General features: G+C 43.8%; 2 protein-coding genes and 1 long non-coding RNA gene across 8 annotated transcripts in view; 1 reads left to right on the forward strand and 2 right to left on the reverse strand.

Moving 5' to 3' along the window:
• The window catches only part of MIA2 (MIA SH3 domain ER export factor 2), a 49,119-nt gene extending 48,920 nt beyond the window's left edge, over nt 1-199 (reverse strand). For 2 of the 6 annotated variants that reach the window (XM_081908285.1, XM_081908284.1), the window contains exon 1: nt 22-133. The gene's annotated coding sequence lies outside the window, so the exon portion shown is untranslated. Of the gene's footprint in view, nt 1-21 lie in introns of all 6 variants that reach the window. The other 4 variants (XM_081908280.1, XM_081908282.1, XM_081908278.1 and 1 more) reach the window with 4 other exon arrangements.
• A 4,197-nt stretch (nt 200-4,396) lies between these two features.
• PNN (pinin, desmosome associated protein) lies at nt 4,397-15,534 on the reverse strand. Its single transcript, XM_081911459.1, has 9 exons — nt 15,351-15,534; nt 14,632-14,703; nt 11,771-11,839; nt 11,018-11,090; nt 10,836-10,930; nt 9,397-9,472; nt 7,658-7,813; nt 7,437-7,575; nt 4,397-6,754 (listed from the first exon to the last, which is right to left on the reverse strand). The coding sequence occupies exons 1-9, from the start codon at nt 15,461-15,463 to the stop codon at nt 5,475-5,477; spliced, it is 2,073 nt and encodes a 690-aa protein (XP_081767585.1). The 5' UTR covers nt 15,464-15,534; the 3' UTR covers nt 4,397-5,474.
• A 141-nt stretch (nt 15,535-15,675) lies between these two features.
• LOC309372857 lies at nt 15,676-16,628 on the forward strand. Its single transcript, XR_014169712.1, has 2 exons — nt 15,676-15,868; nt 16,389-16,628. It is a non-coding gene; the product is annotated as an uncharacterized lncRNA (long non-coding RNA).
• The last annotated feature ends 4,124 nt before the right edge of the window (nt 16,629-20,752 follow it).

Consider the following 20,752-nt stretch of genomic DNA (forward strand, 5'->3'; position numbering starts at 1 on the left):
ATATTTCCTTTTGTGTCTTACAGGCTTCATTTGGAAGGTAGCCTATGTTCAATCAGACTTACTGCCAAGTAAGGATTGCCGCTTTAATGTGGTGTATCTCAGCTCACTTTTCCATTTTCCAGCCAGCTCTACTTCTTAATCTTCACTCTCATCTGTTGCCTGTCTGGTTTTCTCACTTCAACTGCCTTTTCCCAACTCCTTTTCATCCAAGGTTCTTTTTCCCTCCCATTTATATCTTCCCTCTCATTGGTCTACCCAAAAGTTCTATTACAGACTGCCCATCCAGCATACAGGCATTGCACTAGTAGATCCAGAAAAAGTAGTGCTGCTTGCTGTGAGACCACATTGTAATTTCAGGTTCCCTTTATTATCCCATATAACATAATAAGGATATTGTTGGTGCCAAGGGAAAAAATACTATAGTATAGAAGAGAGAATTCCTGGATTCCAAAATCCAAGTTTAGAGCAATTACTTTTTGGTGAGAGAACCCCAGCAGATTTAAATTCACAAAATATGCAGCATGGAAATAAAGGCTTTAAAATATGTCCTCTTTAAAAGTTTTCCGAGCATAGGAAGAAGGCCACGTATTGGGTAAGTTAAAAAATGGTTTACTTACAAACTCTTCAAAGGTCAGATTCATGTGCTTCAGAAAAGTTGCAGAGGCAGTAAAACTTGGCTTCCTTACAAAGTGGTGAAAGTTTCTAGATGATTTGTATAGGAGCTCAAGAATGGCTGATGAGAGCCATGCGGTTGAGCTGGAACAACCAGTTCAAACCTCCTCACACAGAGAGCTTCTTAGGGAGACTGCAGGAGAACAAAAACTTGATTACCTAGATCCTCGGGAGGTGAGCGGAAGTGGACATAGCTAAGCCTGGCAGGCCAGCTTACTCTATGGTCTTAACCCCTTCATGCATTCATTTGCCTTAAATATATTGACTATATGAGGCTGCTTATCTCTCAAAAGGGCTGATGCTGTTTACTCAGTTACTGTTGAATCACCTCAGCAAATAACATAGGAAGCTGCTGTACATTTAACCAGCCCATGGACCCATTTAGCTCAGCATTGTCTACATCATTTGGCATCAACTACCCAAGGTTTCAGACAAGGGATCTCTCCCAGTCCCACTTAAAGTTGCTGGGGCCTTCTGCATGCAGAGATGCTCTGCCACTGAACTGCATCCCTTCTTTTTGATGAAACATGTTGGGCAATTTAGGTTGCCACACACTCAGCTTGAAGCAAGTTCCAATGGGACTTTTGAGTAGGTATGCATAAAACCAAGCTGATAATCGTATTTAAAAAAAAAATAACCTGAACTTGAGGTTCATATCTCCTCTTTCTTTATTTTTGGACATTTTTGTTGCTGCTCTTCTCTTTTTCTTCTGCACTTAACCCCCCCCCCCCAGTTTGCCCTCTTATACATGGCCATTTAATTGTCAATGCAAAGTTTCACATTGGCCCTTGTTGAATTGCATCTTGTTCCTATTTGTTTACCTTGATTATTTAAAACCTAAAATTTGTGAAGGCACTGTGGTACACATGGTACATAGTGGAACATAGCGATGCTTCTTAGGGGCATCTTCAGAGCTCTTTCCTTCTGCTGGAGCATATTATAATCCAAGCATCTTCCAAAAGAAAGGAAAATTTTATTAGGGTTGGATACTTTCAACAAAAAGAGCACCCAGTCCCTGGGACATTAAAAAGATTTTTAGCTCCGCAAAAGAGCAGAGCGTCGCACCACCCAAACAACTGCCTTTCCAAACCTATCAACTGATAATGTCTCCTTGGACATAAAGATATCTGAACCAGGACTAAACTTTAATGTGATTTTACTGGGTGTTTTGTTAAATTGCTTTATCCTCTTGGGAGTATGAAGTGTAATAGCAATGTTTAAAGCAGAAACAAGACCTTTTGTGAAATGTTCTTCTTAGCCTTCGAATGCTTGTTTGTTGCATTTTACTCCCATTCTCTTTGAATCATATTTGAATTTGTCACCAGTCCCATGCTGCAGAACACTCTTCCAGCAAAGATTCCACAAGCATCCTTTGACTTAGGTATCTCTTGAAGATCTTTTTATTTTAACATATATTTGCCGCTGTTCAATTTTTATCTTCATCAACCAGTCAAATTAATGATTATCCCTATTTTTATTTATATTATTTAAAATGGCATCTTTTAACACTGTAAACCGTATTGATATTTTATATGGCAGTATAGAATTTTATAAATAAATCACATCTCCTTTAGTAGTGTGGTTCCCTTTTGGTTCCTTCTCAAACTGTTCCTCCTCTCAGTACCTCCAACTCTCACTGGAACATGGCTGCCTCATCTTAATGCTTTCATGGCTGTTACCCTGAACATCAAGATTACTATTATTACAATATTAGCACAGTCAGCTTATGACATACCGTATTGGCCTGAATATAAGCCGCACCTGAATATAACTTGAACCTTTAAAATTGGAGGGGGGGGGGAGAAAAAATACACGAATATAAGCCACTCCTCTCCTAGCTGCTCCTGGCTGCATACTGGGTGGGGGGCACATGCTGCATGGCCAGCGGCATTTCCCCTTCCTCACTCTCTCCCTTCCTGGCTTTGGTTGAGAGGACACACCTGGCACTGTCTGCCCCAAACTCCTGGCTGCATACTGTAAGGTCGTGAATATAAGCTGCACTTTTAACTTTTCACGGTCAGAATTTGGTGGGAAAGTGTGGCTTATATTCAGGCCAATACGGTATTTTCTCAGATATCTTCACTGGCTACCAATCTGTTACTAGGCCAACTTCAATGTGTTACCATTAGTACATAAACACTCAACAGCAGGGGTCCCCAAACTAAGGCCCGCGAGCCAGATAAGGCCCAAGGGACTCGTTTATCCGGCCCGCAGCAACCCCTGCCACCCACTGCCCGCTCTTACCAGTGCTGCGCTGCACGGCTACCCACCTCCGGGTCGGAGGAGCACTGGAAATAGTTTGTGCGCATGCGCGTTATTTCCGGTGCACATCTGGGTTGAAGAAGGCCCGTGCACATACGCACAAGCTATTTCCGGTGCTCCTCCGACCCGGAAGTGCGCCAGAAATAGCGTGTGCACATGCGTATGGGCACACGCTGCCATGTCCTACCACGTGATCGGCGCTGGAGACACCGGCCCAAGGCACGGTACGTTTGCTGACCCCTGCTCAACAGCTTAGGACCAGTTTAGTTGAAGGATCACCTTAGTCCATATATAGCCATGCATCCAGCTTGATCTGTGGGTCTGCTTTTACAAGTGCCACGTAATGTCTTTCCCCTACTTTTAAGGAATCCATCTTCTAGCACTGCGGCACTAACACTCTGGAACTTCCTGCCTATTGACATCAGGCAGGTGCCTTCACTTTTACCATTTTTGACACTTGCTAAAAGCTTTGCGTGGGCAAACCCTATCCAGGTATGTAAAGCTGACATGCATTTTAATATGTAATTTTATAATGTGTAATTTAACTGCCAACTTTATAATTTAAATTCTATTTATCCCAGGCTAACACTAACCTACCATAGTGGCCCATTTTAAGAACACTAAGCAGTTTGCCAACTTAATACTGGTAGGTAAAGGTAAGGTAAAGGACCCCTGGATGGTTAAGTCCAGTCAAAGGTGACTAGGGGGTTGCGGCGCTCATCTCGCTTTCTGGCTGAGGGAGCCGGTGTTTGTCCACAGACAGCTTTCCAGGTCATGTGGCCAGCATGACTAAACCGCTTCTGGCGCAACCAAACACCGTGACAGAAACCAGAGTGCACGGAAATGCCATTTACCTTCCCGCCGGAGCGGTACCTATTTATCTACTTGCACTGGCGTGCTTTCGAACTGCTAGGTGGCAGGAGCTGCAACAGAGCAACGGGAGCTCACCCCGTCGCAGGCATTTGAACTGCCAACCTTCTGATCGGCAAGCCCAAGAAGCTCAATGGTTTAGACCAGTTGGGTGCATGCCGATTGAGGCCAATAGTGTCTTTTCCTATCTACCCTTTCCCCGTTGCAAATTAAGACGTAGAACAAAATGACTTGGGCGCTCTTGGATTCCACCAGCCCATCCACAGAGACATCTGGAGCCAGGACTTTTAAAAAGGAATTTTAGCTGAGTGGCTGGTGGAAACAAACTCAAAAGGGCACTTCACACAAATCCTTCGCCAGCCCAGTTCAGGATTACATTCCATACACAAATCCACATTGTTAGGTGTGAGAGACTACTTTAAATGTTTTAAAGGGGTACCTAAGTACAAGTTGAGATTTCTGGTCTTTCCAATGTATGTTTATAGCTGGGAAAGGGGATTCTAATTTGTGTCAAACCATTTAGTTTCGTAGGTGAACAATAAGTATAAAAAACCTCTTCATTAAACAAAAAGTAAATGCAGAATACAGAAAATAGTATATAAAGCTACCTTTATTTAGACTTTTACAGAACAAGCCAATGAATACACTTGTAGGAAGTTTAAAAACAGTATGTCACCTTTTTACACCAACTATATTGCCATCGACTTGCTTTAGATGTTACAGAAATTCCAAGTTTTGAATCCACTTTCCTCAATCAACAGGTATTCATAAATACAACATCTTAACCCCCAATTAATTTAATGGTATACTGTATTTTTATTGGCATTTGAAAGTTTAGCCTGTGGCCAACAATAATCTAGTTTTGAAGCTACCCATAGGCCTCCTGCAACATACTGCAAAGCACAGAAATAAATGAGATGCAAGTTTTTTTTAAAAAAAAAAATCTAAGCATTACTCTAAAACTAGGGGAAAGGCAAGGCTTATTGAAATAACTACATGAAGTCTCTAAACAGATTTTAGATGGCCAAGTAATTAGAACTGGCTTGATACACTCACTTGGCTTCTGTATATGGGCAGTTAGTTCACCAAGGAACGTTAGTAAAAGCTGGCATCAATTTGTATAATGAAAGCACAGAAAAGAAAACCTGGATTATGCACAGGTGTGTGCTCCTTCACAGAACTTGAGAATTCACTTTTAGCAATTAAGAGGGGAAGTGTTAATAGGCAGAATATTCAAACACTCTGTATGAAGTATGGCAAAGGGAGAAAGATATCTATGCGAGATGAAGCGGCAGCAGGCTCTCACACCTCTGTAAAATACACATTTATTTCTACAAAAAAAAGAGATCTGATACAGAAATGATTCACACAAATGTAACTATGTACCTATTAAAATATACAGAAACTCTTAAGTAGAGGAGATTTAAAAAGATGAAGGGGTTGTCAATCCTTTTATTTGTACACTTTTGCATCGTCACATAATTTGATAAGTAACCTTTTACAAAATCATGTAAAAAGCACGAGAATTGCCTGGTAAAGAGTCTGCATTTCTCCAAAAGATTTTATACAGCATGCAATTAAGGCAGCCTTTTCTTCCCCACATGGAATCCTTTCACTCATCAAGTAATCTTCTGCTGCAAAGATTAGGCTAGGGAGCCTGGTCTCTTCTGTCAACGCCTTTTGTCTTTCCTGTCTGATTTACGGTCTCTTTCACTCCGCGAAGTTCTTTTGCCTGACCGACTACTTTCTGATATAGACCTCTTTCTGTCCGACCTTGAACTTTTATCCTTTGATCCTTTCGCATCTCTGCTGCTACCTTTCGAAGACTTGTGACTCCTGTCTACTCCTGCATTATCCCTTCGCTTTCGATCCAGACTCCTCCTACGCTTCCTATCCCTATTGTGCCCACGCCCTCTGCTTCGACTTCTGCTCTCGCTGCTGCTGGAACTACTGCTACTCTCTCGACTGCTACTTCCGCTAGTGCTGCTGCTGCTGGAGGAACTACTCCGACTACTGCTGGTGCCGCTGCTAGAACTGCTGCCGCTACTACTGCTTGTAGAACTAGTACTACTGGTGCTGCTGCTAGTACTGCGACTTCGACTCTTGCTGCCTTTGTTCCTTGCTCTACCTCTGCTCCTGCTCCTAACCTTGTTCTTGACTTCTATGCTAACTGCCTGGATTTGGTCTGCCTGAGTTTCAGGCAGATTCTCAGGCACTACCGTTTCTTCTTTGTCTACCTGAGGCTCTTGATCTTGAGTGGATTCCAACTGTGGTGAAGGCTGTGGCTGAAGCACAGCCTCTGGTCGAGGCTGGGCTTCAGCCTCGGACACTGCAATGGATTCCGGCTCCTTCTCTTCTGCCTCCTCTGGTTCAGCTTCCACTTCTGGCTTGTTGCCTTCCTCTTTCTCCAAGGGAGCAACAGGCCCCTCCTGCTCTGGTTGAACATTACTCTCCATTTCTGGTTCCGCTTCTTTGCTATTCTCATTTTCTAGTGGCTCTGCATGATCTGCCTCATTGGTTTCCATCACATCCTGCTCGCCATCTACTGGCAGCGTATTTTCACCTTCCTCTTTCCCTAAGACAACATCCTCCTCCTGATTATCCTGCTGCCTATCATTCTCCTTAATCTCTGGTCCCTCATCTACCTTAACCTCCATTTCCTCTTTCTGCTCCTCCTCCTCTTGTTCTATCTCTCCATCACTGTGATTAGCACCTACCTCCTTTTCTTCCCCTACCTCTTCCATTTCTACATCATTGCTCCGATTACCTGTCTCCATCTCTTCCACCTGCTGAACCGCCTTACCCTCTTCTTGCTCCTTGTTCTGGTCTTCCTTCTTTTCTTCCTTCTGCACCTCCTGGTGTTCTTTTTCCTTCAGAGATTGTCGCCTGGGCCTGGCTTCCATTTTGTTAATTTGCTCAGCAAACTCAATGCGCCTATTTTCAAACAGTGCTGCAGAATGAAAGAAGACACACTAAGCTTATTGTGGGTACTTAGCATGGTTCCATCTTACTGATAGATCACTTGAACCACTTCACACAAGAAAAGTTTCTTACAGACAAGCGATCATCCATGTTAAGAGGTCAGAATGTGCACTTGTGAACTGGGGCATTGCCAAGTATTTTTTAATTACAGGCTACTGGCAGTTAAGAGCAGTAAAGTTTCACATTAAGAAATAATTTATAACTGGATCTAACAGGTGGGCAAGATTTTTATCTCCCCAACCCCCTAGAGACAAGTTGTATCTGTCAATCACTTGGGCTGGAATTCCAATGTCACACCATTACAAATGTTCTGTTTGTGCAAGCACATCATCTTGCAAGATGGGAAACCCCCGCTTGCAACTATGTGCTGTTCTGAGGATTTTCCCAAACCCCAGAACCAGGACTCTAGGACCCTGCCAGTGCCTTTGCACCAACTTTCCAAAGCTGGGTAGACAATCCTCCACCTTGTGGGTGGGCCAGTTCTGGCTTTATATGTTTTTGTGTAAACGTGCAGACTCCCAGAACTGACCCTTTGACTAAGATGCAAGTTTGCTTTACTGCCTTATCAATATCACTTTAACTTTTTCTATTGAAATGCCAGAAGAGCTTGTATCAAAGAAAATGTATCTACCCTACCACCAGTAACATACCATTTAATTTTTTTTGGGAATCATCAAACAGCTTCTGGGTAGCAGGACACATTCTGCCAGGTATGTAGAACAGATGAGGCTTTGTCTTTGTTCTTATATATTTAATTATTTTGGCATTATGATCATTCCATTCTTCTTGCTGGTAAAAGAAAGATTTTTATTTTTTTTAGTATCGTCCACAACACAAACACCACATAGCAGCTGCTTGAATTTTGACTCACCAGCTGAGCAAGTTCAACTTTCTGTTCCAATAGCCGCAGCTCTGTTTGTTTAGCACGTCTTTCCTCAAAGAGCTCTCGCCTCTCGTTTTCAACCTGCTTTCTCTCTTCCTCTGCCTGCACTTCAAGTTTCTGTTCAATTTCTTGCCGTCTTTTTTGCTGAAGTGGAGAAACAGTTTCAGATTTGCTTAAGGGGAGCTCAGAAATTTTATTATTAGTTTATATACCACTTAATAGCTGGTCGATCCCTGTTCTGGAATCCGATCAATACTGAAGTCTTTATCTAATTATTGGCTGGACTTAGTAGTCAAGTCACTGCTTATAGTGGTTGGTTTTTCATTTCTACTCCCCTAAAGTATGGAGCACTCCTTGTGTATCAAGCAATCCACATTTACAGTGAAGCAGTGCCAGGCAATGCAATTACATCTCTCCAACTTATGACCTTAAGCCTGGTAACCAATAGGAGCTCTGTGCCCCCCTCCCTCTTTCTGATCTGTTTTCAAATAGTTATGGAACCAGAGACAAGTAAATAATAATAAAAGTTCAACTATATAGCCAACTAAAGGCAGGGCATACGAAACCTAAGCATGGACCTCTCTAGGCTGCTGGCAGTTACTAGTGGTTTTCCCAGCTGGTTGCCAGAACCCAGTTTAGGGTCGCCATACAGAACTGCATTTGTAGTAGGATCCATGTTCTATTGAACTTAATAGGCTTAAGTAAAGTTTTAGGAATGCTCACTGTTTCCCTTTACACTTGAAAAATGACTTTAAAGTCCTGTTTCCACAATGAAAAATCTGAGCTACAGTGGTGCCCTGCAAGACGAACACCTCGCAAGACGGAAAACCCGCTAGACGAAAGGGTTTTCCGTTTTGGAGGCGCTTTGCAAAATGAATTTCCCTATGGGCTTCCTTCGCAAGACGAAAGCCCATAGGGAAATCTCCGGGACAGCGGGGAAGCTCAGCGCGTCTTCCCCACTGTCCTCGGACCTCCTCCGAAGGCTGGCGGTGGGGCGGAGAGACCTTCTCCCCCCGCCAGGCTTCGGAAGGCTGCTCCAAAGGCTGGCGGTGGGGTGGAGACACCTCCTCCCCCCGCCAGCCTTCGGAAGGCTGCTCCAAAGGCTGGCGGCGGGAGGAGGTCTCTCCGCCCCACCGGCAGCCTTCGGAAGGCTGCTCCAAAGGCTGGCGGTGGGAGGAGGTCTCTCCGCCCCACCGGCAGCCTTCGGAAGGCTGCTCCGAAGGCTGGCGGTGGGGCGGAGAGACCTTCTCCCCGCGCCAGCCTTCGGATGGCTGTCCTGAAGACTTGCGGTGGGAGGAGGGTTTTCCTTCCCACCACCAACTTTCAGAATGCTGTTCTGAATGTTGGCGTGGGGAGGAAAAACCCTCCTCCCACTGCAAGCCCCGGGAACAGAGGAGAAGCGCTGCGCGCCTTCCCCTCTGTTCCCGTACTTGTCCTGAAGGCTTGCGGTGGGGAGAAAAGCCCTTCTCCGCACCGCCAGCCTGGCAAGCGGTCTCCATAGGAACGCATTAATTGAATTTCAGTGCATTTCTATGGGAAACCGTGGTTCGCAAGACGAAAAACTCGCAAGAAGAAAAAACTTGCGGAACGAATTAATTTCGTCTTGCGAGGCACCACTGTACTGGGTTACTAGCAGTAAGTTTCTTCGCACAAGACAGTATACAATTCTCTCATTCAACAGAAATAGTAGTCTCTCTCCTCTAATTAACATTACAAGGTATTAATACCCTCTCAGTAGCGACTGTTGATTCTTGTTTGAACTTCTGAAGAGTACCCATCAACAGGCCAAATATGCGCCGATTCCTAGAACAGAAAAGGAGTAAAAAGATATTATATGATTGACTTTCATACGTGTTCATTATGCATACCTACTGAATCAGTTTTCCAAATCTTCCAAGGTTGTTAGTTAATGGCACATGAATTATAAAAAGGCTACAATAATACAGGGTGAAAAACTATTTAGAAAGAAACATAACCACTGGATGTTGCAAATTTCAACAACCAACATGATAAGATAGCAAGATAATTCCAGTGGATAGCTTTATCAACAGCATATAATTTCCAAACATATTAAATTAAATGAAGTTCTTAATTTATGACCCAAAGATATCCAGAAGTTTTATCTAAGATTGAAGACAACAATAAAATACATTAAATAAACTGATTATTAACAAAAGGAATACCATTGTTGTGAGTTTTCATAAGGAACCTCAAGAAATGATTTGCCATTTTGTAAACAACATTGCACTGAAAATATAGTCATCTTCTTCTGACTTACTTTTTTGTTGAGAGCTAGCTGTATGACCAAGAAATTTTGCCCTTACGGAGAATCATAGAATTGTTAACTTGGTAGGGACTCCTCCCCAATGGTCATCTAGTCCAATCCCTTGCAATGCAGGAAAATCAACTAAAACAACCCTGACAGATTGCCAGAACTTCCAAGGATGGAGAGTCTACAACCTTTCGAGGGAGTCCACTCCACTGTAGAACATCTCTTACTGTCAGAACCCAGAGAACAATGGTCACAGCCTGAAAATAAATTCCAGCCCAGCATTCCAGCCCCACCCCAACTAATACATATGAGATGGTGCTTGAATTAAGAAATAATTTCCCCAAAAAATTATTTGGATACTTTCCCACAAAGTACCTATCTGAAGTTGATATACAAGCAGCTCAACACAATGCACTGTCTAAAAGTGAGACCTTTAGATAGCTAAGATCTTCATAAACATATTTTAATGAAATATGCCAATTTCCCAAGATTTTGCACAGAAAAGCATGAAAAAGTACAATAGCTGCTAATTTGCAGTATTCTTTAAAGACTAAAGAATCAACATCAATGGGACTTACTTCTGAATTAGACTGGTTCATATCAAACTAAAAAAAAAAACCCAAGAAGGGAACATTTTAGAAAAAAATTATCTGGCAGGATGCCTATCATCGAAAAACACAACATGCTAAATCTCTACGTAAATAAACATGGAAGCTGGGTTGAGTTGTCTGGTGCAGTCAGAACCTGTACACACACTTCTTAAGAAGCAGGCTAAGACAGCATAAAGCATTGGACAAAGTTTTCTGTGCAAGAAAGAACACTTCTTTCATAATTTGTATTATGGACTTGGAGTTTGAAAACGTTATGGTTATAGTCAACAGCATTGTAAGATACCTTTGTTTTCCCTTTTCATCCATGTTTTGATCTTGAATAAGGTCTCGGCGTGTTCGTTCTTTGGAGGTAGCAACAACAGAAGACTGCAACGCTGGCTGCAAGGATAGGTCCAATCCAGGTTAATGGAAGCTTTTCTACACTTCTTTCCCCTCTCTACCCACCAACCTCTAGGTATCCCTTACTTTTTTAACATCATCATCCTCTGCGTCGCTTTCATGGCGTGATTCTCTCCTTGTCCGACGTTCCCCAGCTAGCCTAAATTTAAGAGAGTATCAAAGGCATCCATTTTATACTAGAACCAAGGAAAATGTTTCAATAGGCTTAGAAAATGATGTTAATAAAAGCAAAATAACTACACTAAAATCAAGATACTGTGCTTCACTGTGCTTTGATACAACCTCTCTGTCCGTGTTGTTGCTGGGATCCAATGAACTCTCTGGTGAATGTAGATTAGCTGCTTGCTAAATCTGTTGCTTTATTACAGCATCTTTTTAAAGATGGAGACCTCACTTTTACAGTCCGCTTACTTTTCTTTCTACACAACATATTGTAGGGTAGCAACTCCTACGCAATTTACGGGTACTCAAGACAAAAAAGGTGTTCTACTGAAATCCTATTTAAAATATCACACAGAATCAGGTTACACCAGTATAAATTATTTGCTAGTGTAGAATCCCAAGAGGAATTATTATGCAAGTTAATTAAAGAAGAACTGATACATGAATGGTTTTTCCTTTCTTCCCTCCCGGTTCCTTTTGTATGACTGAAATTGCAAGCAATCATTTTAAATTATACACAGCCTTGAGTGCTATATAAAAACCATGCAGAAATGCACTACAGAAATATACTGAGTCAGCTAAGAAGGCATGCTGTTCTTGTCTCTATCTTCATTCAATCCTGTTCTTGAATTCAGCCCCATTTCATTCTCTGCTCACCTATTGGTCGCCCCTTCTAGATCCCTCTGTTTGGCTGGGGGTCCTCCTCCGCTATCTGAGAATCCACGCCTGAAACAAAAGAGCACATCAGTGTATCAGATCAGTATGCTCCAAGCAAGTTTATAATGCCAAGACCCCATAAAACTAAAGTTCAATGTCTTGCTTTGTGTGCAGCAAGTTTTACAGAAGTCACACCATACTCTCTAACATTTTATATGAAGCCACTAGGTGAGATCAGAGGGTAAAAGATGTAATCAGTCTAACAAAGAAAATCAGCTCTATTTCTTTTCTTTTTTTTTTAAATCTGAGTTAGGTGAGGCTGCTCAGGTGCTGAACCAGTGCTTGGGCTAACAGATTGAAAGCTGACAATAAAGAATTGTGAGAAAGTGGTTCTTATGTTGATAAATTAGGTACTTGGCTCGTTTCAGATGGGGGTGCACCTTCCATGAAGAAGCAGGTTTGCAGCTTGGGGGACACACTTACATCCACAGTTGTCACTAGAAGCCAAGGTAGCCCCAGTTTCACAAACTGCCCTTCCCAGGTTTGACCTTATCACCAGGTAGGAACATTCCTGAACAGTCTTGCCACCATGATGCACATTCTGCTTATCTCTCAAATGGAACACTGTAATGTGTTGTACAAGGAGCTGCCCTTGAAAACTTTCATTAGTGCAGAATACAGTTCAGCAGAGGAGCATTGTTGGGTACTGAAAAGACTCAGGGCAGAGGCCCACAATAAATATTTGCATATGCTTATTTTTATGTATAGGTGCCAATTTCAGCTGTCATTTGAAGGGGAGAAACAAACTGGCTGTCAGGGAGAACTTCGAGCTACAGGGTGGCAACAGGGATTTCCTGGGCCAGTATACTATATGTGGATTGGGCCCTCCACCCCATCCACAGTCTAGAGCTGCTGTTTATGTACATATTTATGTATGTATTTAAAAACAGACAAGTGCTCGTTGGCAAATTTGAATGGGAGGTGTGCAGGGTCTCACCAGTGCTGTACTTTGAAGTGTTAGCAGTTGCCCTGTAAAAAAAGTTAAGTTTAAAAAGGAAAGATGTCCAGTATCCTGCATCAAAGACCCAGACACATGGGCCCCCTGGCTACCCACTAACAAAGTTGTTGCTTTATCCTGGTGGAATCATATCACATAAATTCTGAAAGAACTACCATGGCAGCCTATTTGCTGCCAAGCCCAATTCCAAATGCTAGTACTCCTTTAAGCCGCTAAATGGTTTGGGGCCCAAATAATTGAAGGAGAACATCTCCCTAAACCAGCTTGCTTATGCCTCAAGATTGCTAGAGTGCTTTTCTCTGTTTCCATTGTCAGGGAACGTTCACTACAGTCGTACTTTGGATCTCAAATGCCTTGGCTCCCGAACAAATCAGTTCCCGAACGATTAAAACCCGGAAATGAGTGTTTCGGTTTTCGAATGATTATCAGAACCCGAACATCCAGTGCGGCTTCTGATTGGTGCAGGAGCCTCCTGCAGCCAATCAGAAGCCACACTTTGGTTTCCAAATGTTTTGGAAGTCAAACGGACTTCCAGAATGGATTCTGTTTGACTTCCAAGGTATGACTATATTTGGGTGAGATGCAAGAGAAAGCTTCTCAGCACGCTCATGCAGCCCTCTCACACACGCATATACTGTACTTCGCATATACACTGCTGCAAGTACATCTCTCCCTCTCAAACACATACCTACCCTCTATTCCATCTCACATAAATATCTCCTTCTCTCTCTACCCATGTATATATATATCCAACTCTCATACGCAGAACAAACTAAGTATCCCTTCCAATTCAGAAAAGCCCCTCCAAGGGTGGAGGATGTGACTGTTTTAAAAAATAAACCACCCACGAAAGTAACTAATCCCTGAGTTACACAATACCACAAATTCAAAAGCTTATTCCTTCCTTTTAAGAGCATTTTAAAGAAACTAAAAATGTGAATATATCTAGCAATTTTAAACTTTCCAGTACCAAAACTAAATACCAAGTAGGCCAAATATCTGTAGGACTGCAAAGACTGCTGTGCAAGCAGAGCATAAAACACCATCCAATAAAAACCAGGCAGAGCTCTGTTGCAATAGCCTTCAAGTACAGTGGTACCTCAGGTTACAGACTCCACTAACCCAGAAATAGTACCTTGGGTTAAGAACTTTGCTTCAGGATGAGAACAGAAATTGCGCAGCGGTGGCAGCAGGAGGCTACATTAGCTAAAGTGGTACCTCAGGTTAAGAACAGTTTCAGGTTAAGAATGGACCTCCAAAATGAATTAAGTTCTTAACCTGAGGTACCACTGTACCATACCATGCCAGTGTTAGGCTACAACAGCAGAGGATCTGTAACCCTTAGAATAGCATGGTTGGCTGCCAACCCTTCGGTAATAACAATGGTATATGAGCCAAGTGGCAAGTTATACATGCCTTCTACTGAAATCTTTGAAGACAGCAATTTTGTGGGCTCCTCAGCACTGCCATAAACTAGCATTACAGCAAGTGGTAAGTCCAACTTGAAATTACTGAAGTTTTTTTTAAGGAAGTTTTTTTAAGAAGTTGCATGCAACCTTAGGGCAGCAATGGCAGCACAAGCAATGGTCAAGTACCCCAACAGCTATTTGCTTGTTTGCCTGTGAATATGCTTTGGACCATGAGCAGAACCCCTCTCTTCCCCCTCAATGTACAAGTGTGGCAGTTGAGTTCAGACTCCAGCTACCTTCAATCAACATATTAAAACATTTAACCTTCTTTTCATTTCTAGCCTTCAAATACAAGCATAACATTCCGTGCAGCATAGAAGCTGCCCTCAGAAAGGTACAGAATTGGTTTCCATTAATCATCCACAGATACTCACCTAAGTAATATACTTCCACGCCCCCTACCTCCACCAGGGCCTGTGATGGTCAATAATCTCCCTTGAGCGGGCCTGGGGGGGAAAGTCAAGTGAATAATCATCAGAAAGGTGGAAAGAGGTACAGAAAACACCCCTCAAAGGAACACCACTGGAGACCTGGTGTAAATGTATCCCCCACCCCCCACTTTATTAGTCAGCTTTAGTGATTGGAGACGGGAAGTGACTGCTTCTACCATGTGCAGGATCCTGATGGCCTATTTTATTAAAATACCTTGACTTCCCACGTGGAAGGAAGTAGCAGAAAATGCAGGGAGACGGCAGTGGGTATTGCCTACCTTTTGTGCCACGGAAACTACTTAGGCCGGTGCAGGCTGCGTCCCTAAGAGCCCTTACTGGGAACTAGCGAGCCCCACTGAAGCCAAGCGGGGAAGCCGCGTTCGCAGGGCGCAGCCGCGCCTGGCAACTCACGTGGACGCCACTAACGGATTCTGCTCGTAGGCCTCCCTCTGCGCTCCCGCACCCGTTTACCCCCCGATTTGAAGAGGGACGGGGCTAACGGCTGCACCGCTCGGGCCCCTGAAGTCCCAGGAGAGGGAAGGGAAAGGGCGCGGGCACGAGGGGACAAGCGCAGAGAAGCCTCTCAGGGGGCGAGCGCGGCGGCCCCCTCTGAGCCGAACCCCCCCCCCCCGCCGGCCGCCCCGCTCTTCCTCCCGCCTCACCGCACATCGTTGGGGTCCCGCCCCGTGAGCTTGCGGATGTTCTCGTCGACGTGCTTGAGGCTCTCCTTGGCCTTCTCGAGCTGCTCCTGCAGAGCCCGCACCGCCACCGCCATCCTAGCCACCCACAGGCGCGGCCTAGCCAGTCAGGGGCCGGCCGAGAGCGCGGCTCGGCGGGAAAGGGGCGGGGCGCCGCGGCCCAGCCCCTCACGTAGCGCGGTTCCTCCGAGCAAACCCGCCAATCGGCGCGCGAGGGTTGGATCGACAACGTTCCTCGCCAACAGCCGCGCCTCGTCCCTAGCGAATCGCCGCCCTGGCAGGTTGAGTGGCATTTGGGTGCTCCAGTCATCAGCTTCCTTCTTAGCCAATCGGGAATCCGTTGTGCTAGAGCGACGTTGGGAGAACCACTAGACGATCGCGTTGCTCTGTTTCTCCTGCCAATCGCGGAATGCCAGAGCAGGGTGGCATCGAGTAACCAATCAGTGATGGGAGGCGGGTCGGCTTATGCTTCCCTATCCGCCGTAAGACCAGCCCTACTAATTTTCGCGCGCTCCTCGGGTCATGAGGTGGCTTGAAGTGCAGGGGGCGGGACTAAACTTAATTTCCACGGACGCTTGGCTTCTCTGATTCTGAAATTTGCTTATAAGTCCTGTTCACTATTACGTACTTGGAAGCAAGCCCCATTGAAGTTAATGGAACTAACTTTTGAGTAAAAAACACACAGACTCAGATGCGCAAGTGAAAAGCTAAAGTAACAGCATAACCAAAATATGTGAGATGGGCTGTAACTATTAGCAAACGCTCCCACTATCATTGCTGTAATTGCCTTCCCTGCACTTTAAGGCAAGCCATCTTATTTATTTATTGGGGCACAGAGGTCTAAAAGGTCACCAAGGTGAGGAAGCAGCAGCATTAATGTTTGCTGCTATCACAGCCAAATATTAGACCTTCAATGGGTCTCTTAAGGTGTTTGGTCAAATTAATTTTGAATTTCAGCCTTCCCTGCTTTTTCATCACACAAAGCTTTCCATTAAATGACAGGAAGGCCCAGCTCAACAAGGGCAGAAGGATTCTAGGGAGTGAAACTGCCAAGGGCCCTGAATTGGCGGATCTCGTGATCAACAAGGCTACTGGCAAAACTAGCAAAACTCCTAGAGTCCACAAAGATGCCCAGGTCTCCAGGGACCACTTTGAAGAGTTCCTCACGCTCACAGACTGAGGTTGTGGGCCTCCAAGACCTATGACCAGACAAGAGCTGAGTGAATGAAGAAACTGCACAGAGTCCATTATTCTTATGCAGCTCTTTGACCAAACATTACATTATTCATTGATCCATGGGTAAACTTCCAAGCAACTGTATCTGGATACAGTGGTACCTCGGGTTAAGTACTTAATTCGTTTCAGAGGTCCGTACTTAATCTGAAACTGTTCTTAACCTGAAGCACCACTTTAGCTAATGGGGCCTCTTGCTGCCGCTGTGCCGCCGGAGCCCGATTTCTGTTCTTATCCTGAAGCAAAGTTCTTAACCTGAAACAATATTTCTGGGTTAACGGAGTCTGTAACCTGAAATGTATGTAACCTGAAGCGTATGTAACCCGAGGTACCACTGTATACTGTAATTAGCTATACAGTGGTACCTCTAGATACGAACAGGATCCATTCTGGAGCCCCGTTCGCATCTAGAGGTAAACGTATCTAGTGATGGCACGTCTGCACATGCATGTGTCGCTTTTCGCCGCTTCTGCGCATGACGTCATTTTGAGCGCATGCGCAAGCGGCAAAACCCGGAAGTAACGCGCTCCGTTACTTCCGGGTTGCCGCGGAGCGCAACTCGAGCGCGCTCAACTTGAAGTAAATTTAACCCGAGGTATCACTGTATAAGCTCTTATGTCCTAGGATTCAGTGCTCATCCATACTGTTGTTTAATATGGATAGAAGATTCCTGTACCTTCCTTAATTTGCCATTGTGCATATGACAGTATCTAAATTGGTGCCTTCCCACACTTTCTACTCCCTCAGTTCAGACTTTCTCATACCCTTTCCTTTTTGGAGTATCCCTGGGACTGAGGGGAAGTGTGGGAAGGCAGTGATTTGGAGGATAATGCCATATGCACAACAGAATTAAGGGAGGTATAGGATGCTTACTATCCAAGTTAAACAACAGTATGGATAAGCCCTTTTAAAGGGAAGTCTCTTACTTTGAAAATATGTCTAAAATTATGAACATCACAGACTCATAGAGTATCATATCACAACAATTCCAGATCATATCACAGAATAATGTTCTTCATCTTTGTTTTTATAGTTATGACCAGGGGTCAGCAAACTTTTTCAGCAGGGGACCAGTCCACACTCCCTCAGATCTTGTGGGGAGCCAGACTATATTTTGAGGGGAACAAATTCCTATGCCCCACAAATAACCCAGAGATGCATTTTAAATAAAAGCACACATTCTACTCATGCAAAAACACCAGGCAGGCCCCACAAATAACCCAGATACGCATTTTAAATAAAAGGACACATTCTACTCATGTAAAAATACGCTGATTCCCAGACCATCCGCAGGCTGGATTTAAAAGGCGATTGGGCCGGATCTAGCCCCTGGGCCTTAGTTTGCCTACCCATGGTTATGATTGGCATCAGGGCAAACTGACCTGCAGTCATGTCACTACAGTTCAAGGCTACACCACTGTGGAAAGCCTAACATCCTTATGTTACAGCCATAAAGCAAGACACACACAATATTTTTTTTGGGGGGGACACCAATAATTCAGGAACAATAACATCTCTTTCCACAAACTCCATAACATATTGTTGCTGACATCTTTCTGGCTTGAGAGACAATGAAGTGTGCATCTGGGGTGAAGTCAAACCACTGTGTTAGCAGCACCTAAGTGACCTCCCTGGGGCGCATGCCTGGGATGTATTGTGCAGATTTCCACCAACCGTGGCATCACGCATTGACAATAGCCTCATTTTTTTTAACTCCACTTTGCCAACCACTTACAGCATTGCATCATTTTAAAATAAAGCAAATTAAACTATCATAAGAAAAGCAATTACAGTTTTGGAAAAAAGATTTTTTTAATAAAAAACAACAACCTGCAAACAGAATGATAAAAGCTACAATTTACAATGACTCTTAGAATTTGATCTTGCAAGCAATTCTATGTTGCCATTATTTTCTATTGATGTTGTTTTCAGTGCAAGGAACCTCCTAGGGTAATGGTGAGGTTGAGAAATGAAAAGTTATGGGATGAGCTGCTTTGAGGAAAAGGCAAGATATAAATCAAACAAACAGGATATATATATACAATTTATTTACTTCACATTTATCCAAGACCCTTGGAACACCCTATTGCAAGCCAATTGCAACTTATTTATAATTCTTACAACAACCCGCTGAAGTAGGTTGAAGGTGAAAAGGCTGAATTTGAACTAAGTTAATGTACTGCAGAGGCTGTCTGGGATTAATTCCCAGCAGTCCCACTTTGACCCACTATGCTCTCTACACCCACTGATTTAGGCATCCCTAAAATCACCTGGAGGAGGAACCGGCAAGCCACTCCAGTATCCCTGCCAAGAAAACTCCATGGACAAAGACAACAGGCATATAAAAGTTATGACGCTGGAAGATGAGCCCCTCAGGTCGGAAGGCGTCCAACATGCTACTGGGGAAGAGCGGAGGGCAAGTACAAGTAGATCCAGAGCTGATGAAGCGGCTGGGCCAAAGCCGAAAGGACGCTCAGTTGCGGATATGCCTGGAAGCGAAAGGAAAGTCCAATGCTGTAAAGAAAAATATTGCATAGGAACCTGGAATGTAAGAACCATGAACCTGGGTAAGTTGGAGGTGGTCAAAAATGAGATGGCAAGAATAAATATTGACATCCTGGGCATCAGTGAACTAAAATGGACGGGAATGGGTGAATTCAGTTCGGATGACCATCATATCTACTACTGTGGGCAAGAAACCCGTAAAAGAAATGGAGTGGCCCTCATAGTCAACAAAAGAGTGGCGAAGGCTGTACTGGGATGCAATCTCAAAAATGATAGAATGATCTCGATACGAATCCAAGGCAGACCTTTTAACATCACAGTAATCCAAGTTTATGCACCAACTACTGGTGCTGAAGAAACTGAAATTGACCAATTCTATGAAGACTTACAACACCTTATAGAAGTGACACCAAAGAAGGATGTTCTTCTCATCATAGGGGATTGGAATGCTAAAGTAGGGAGTCAAGAGATAAAAGGAACAACTGGCAAGTTTGGCCTTGGAGATCAAAACGAAGCAGGGCAAAGGCTAATAGAGTTCTGTCAAGAGAACAAGCTGGTCATCACAAACACGCTTTTCCAACAACACAAGAGACGACTCTACACATGGACATCACCAGATGGGCAGCATCGAAATCAGATTGATTATATTCTCTGCAGCCAAAGATGGAGAAGCTCTATACAGTCAGCAAAAACAAGACCTGGAGCTGACTGTGGCTCAGATCATCAGCTTCTTATAGCAAAATTCAAGCTTAAACTGAAGAAAGTAGGAAAAACCACTGGGCCGGTAAGATACAATCTAAGTCAAATCCCTTATGAATACACAGTGGAAGTGAGGAACAGGTTTAAGGATTTAGATTTGGTGGACAGAGTGCCTGAAGAACTATGGATGGAGGCTCGTAACATTATACAGGAGGCAGCAACGAAAACCATCCCAATGAAAAGGAAATGCAAGAAAGCAAAGTGGCTGTCCAATGAGGCCTTACAAATGGCGGGGGAGAGAAGGCAAGCAAAATGCGAGGGAGATGGTGAAAGATACAGGAAATTGAATGCAGATTTCCAAAGAATAGCAAGGAGAGACAAGAAGACCTTCTTAAACGAGCAATGCAAAGAAATAGAGGAAAGCAATAGAATGGGAAGAACCAGAGATCTGTTCAAGAAAATTGGAGATATGAAAGGAACATTTCGTACAAAGATTTCCATAATAAAGGACAAAAGTGGAAAGGACCTAACAGAAGCAGAAGACATCAAGAAGAGGTGGCAAGAATACACAGAGGAATTATATCAGAAAGAAATGGATGTCCCGTATACCCCAGGTAGTGTGGTTGCTGACCTTGAGCCAGACATCCTGGAAAGTGAAGTCAAATGGGCCTTAGAAAGCACTGCAAATAACAAGGCCAGTGGAAGTGACGGTATTCCAGCTATTTAAAATTTTAAAAGATGATGCTGTTAAGGTGCTACACTCAATATGCCAGCAAGTTTGGAAAACTCAGCAGTGGCCAGAAGATTGGAGAAGATCAGTCTACATCCCAATCCCAAAGAAGGGCAGTGCCAAAGAATGCTCCAACTACCGCACAATTGCACTCATTTCACACGCTAGCAAGGTTATGCTTAAAATTCTACAAGGAAGG

This window comes from Podarcis melisellensis (genome assembly GCF_964234715.1).
Source record: "Podarcis melisellensis genome assembly, chromosome: 1".
NCBI lineage: Eukaryota > Metazoa > Chordata > Lepidosauria > Squamata > Lacertidae > Podarcis > Podarcis melisellensis.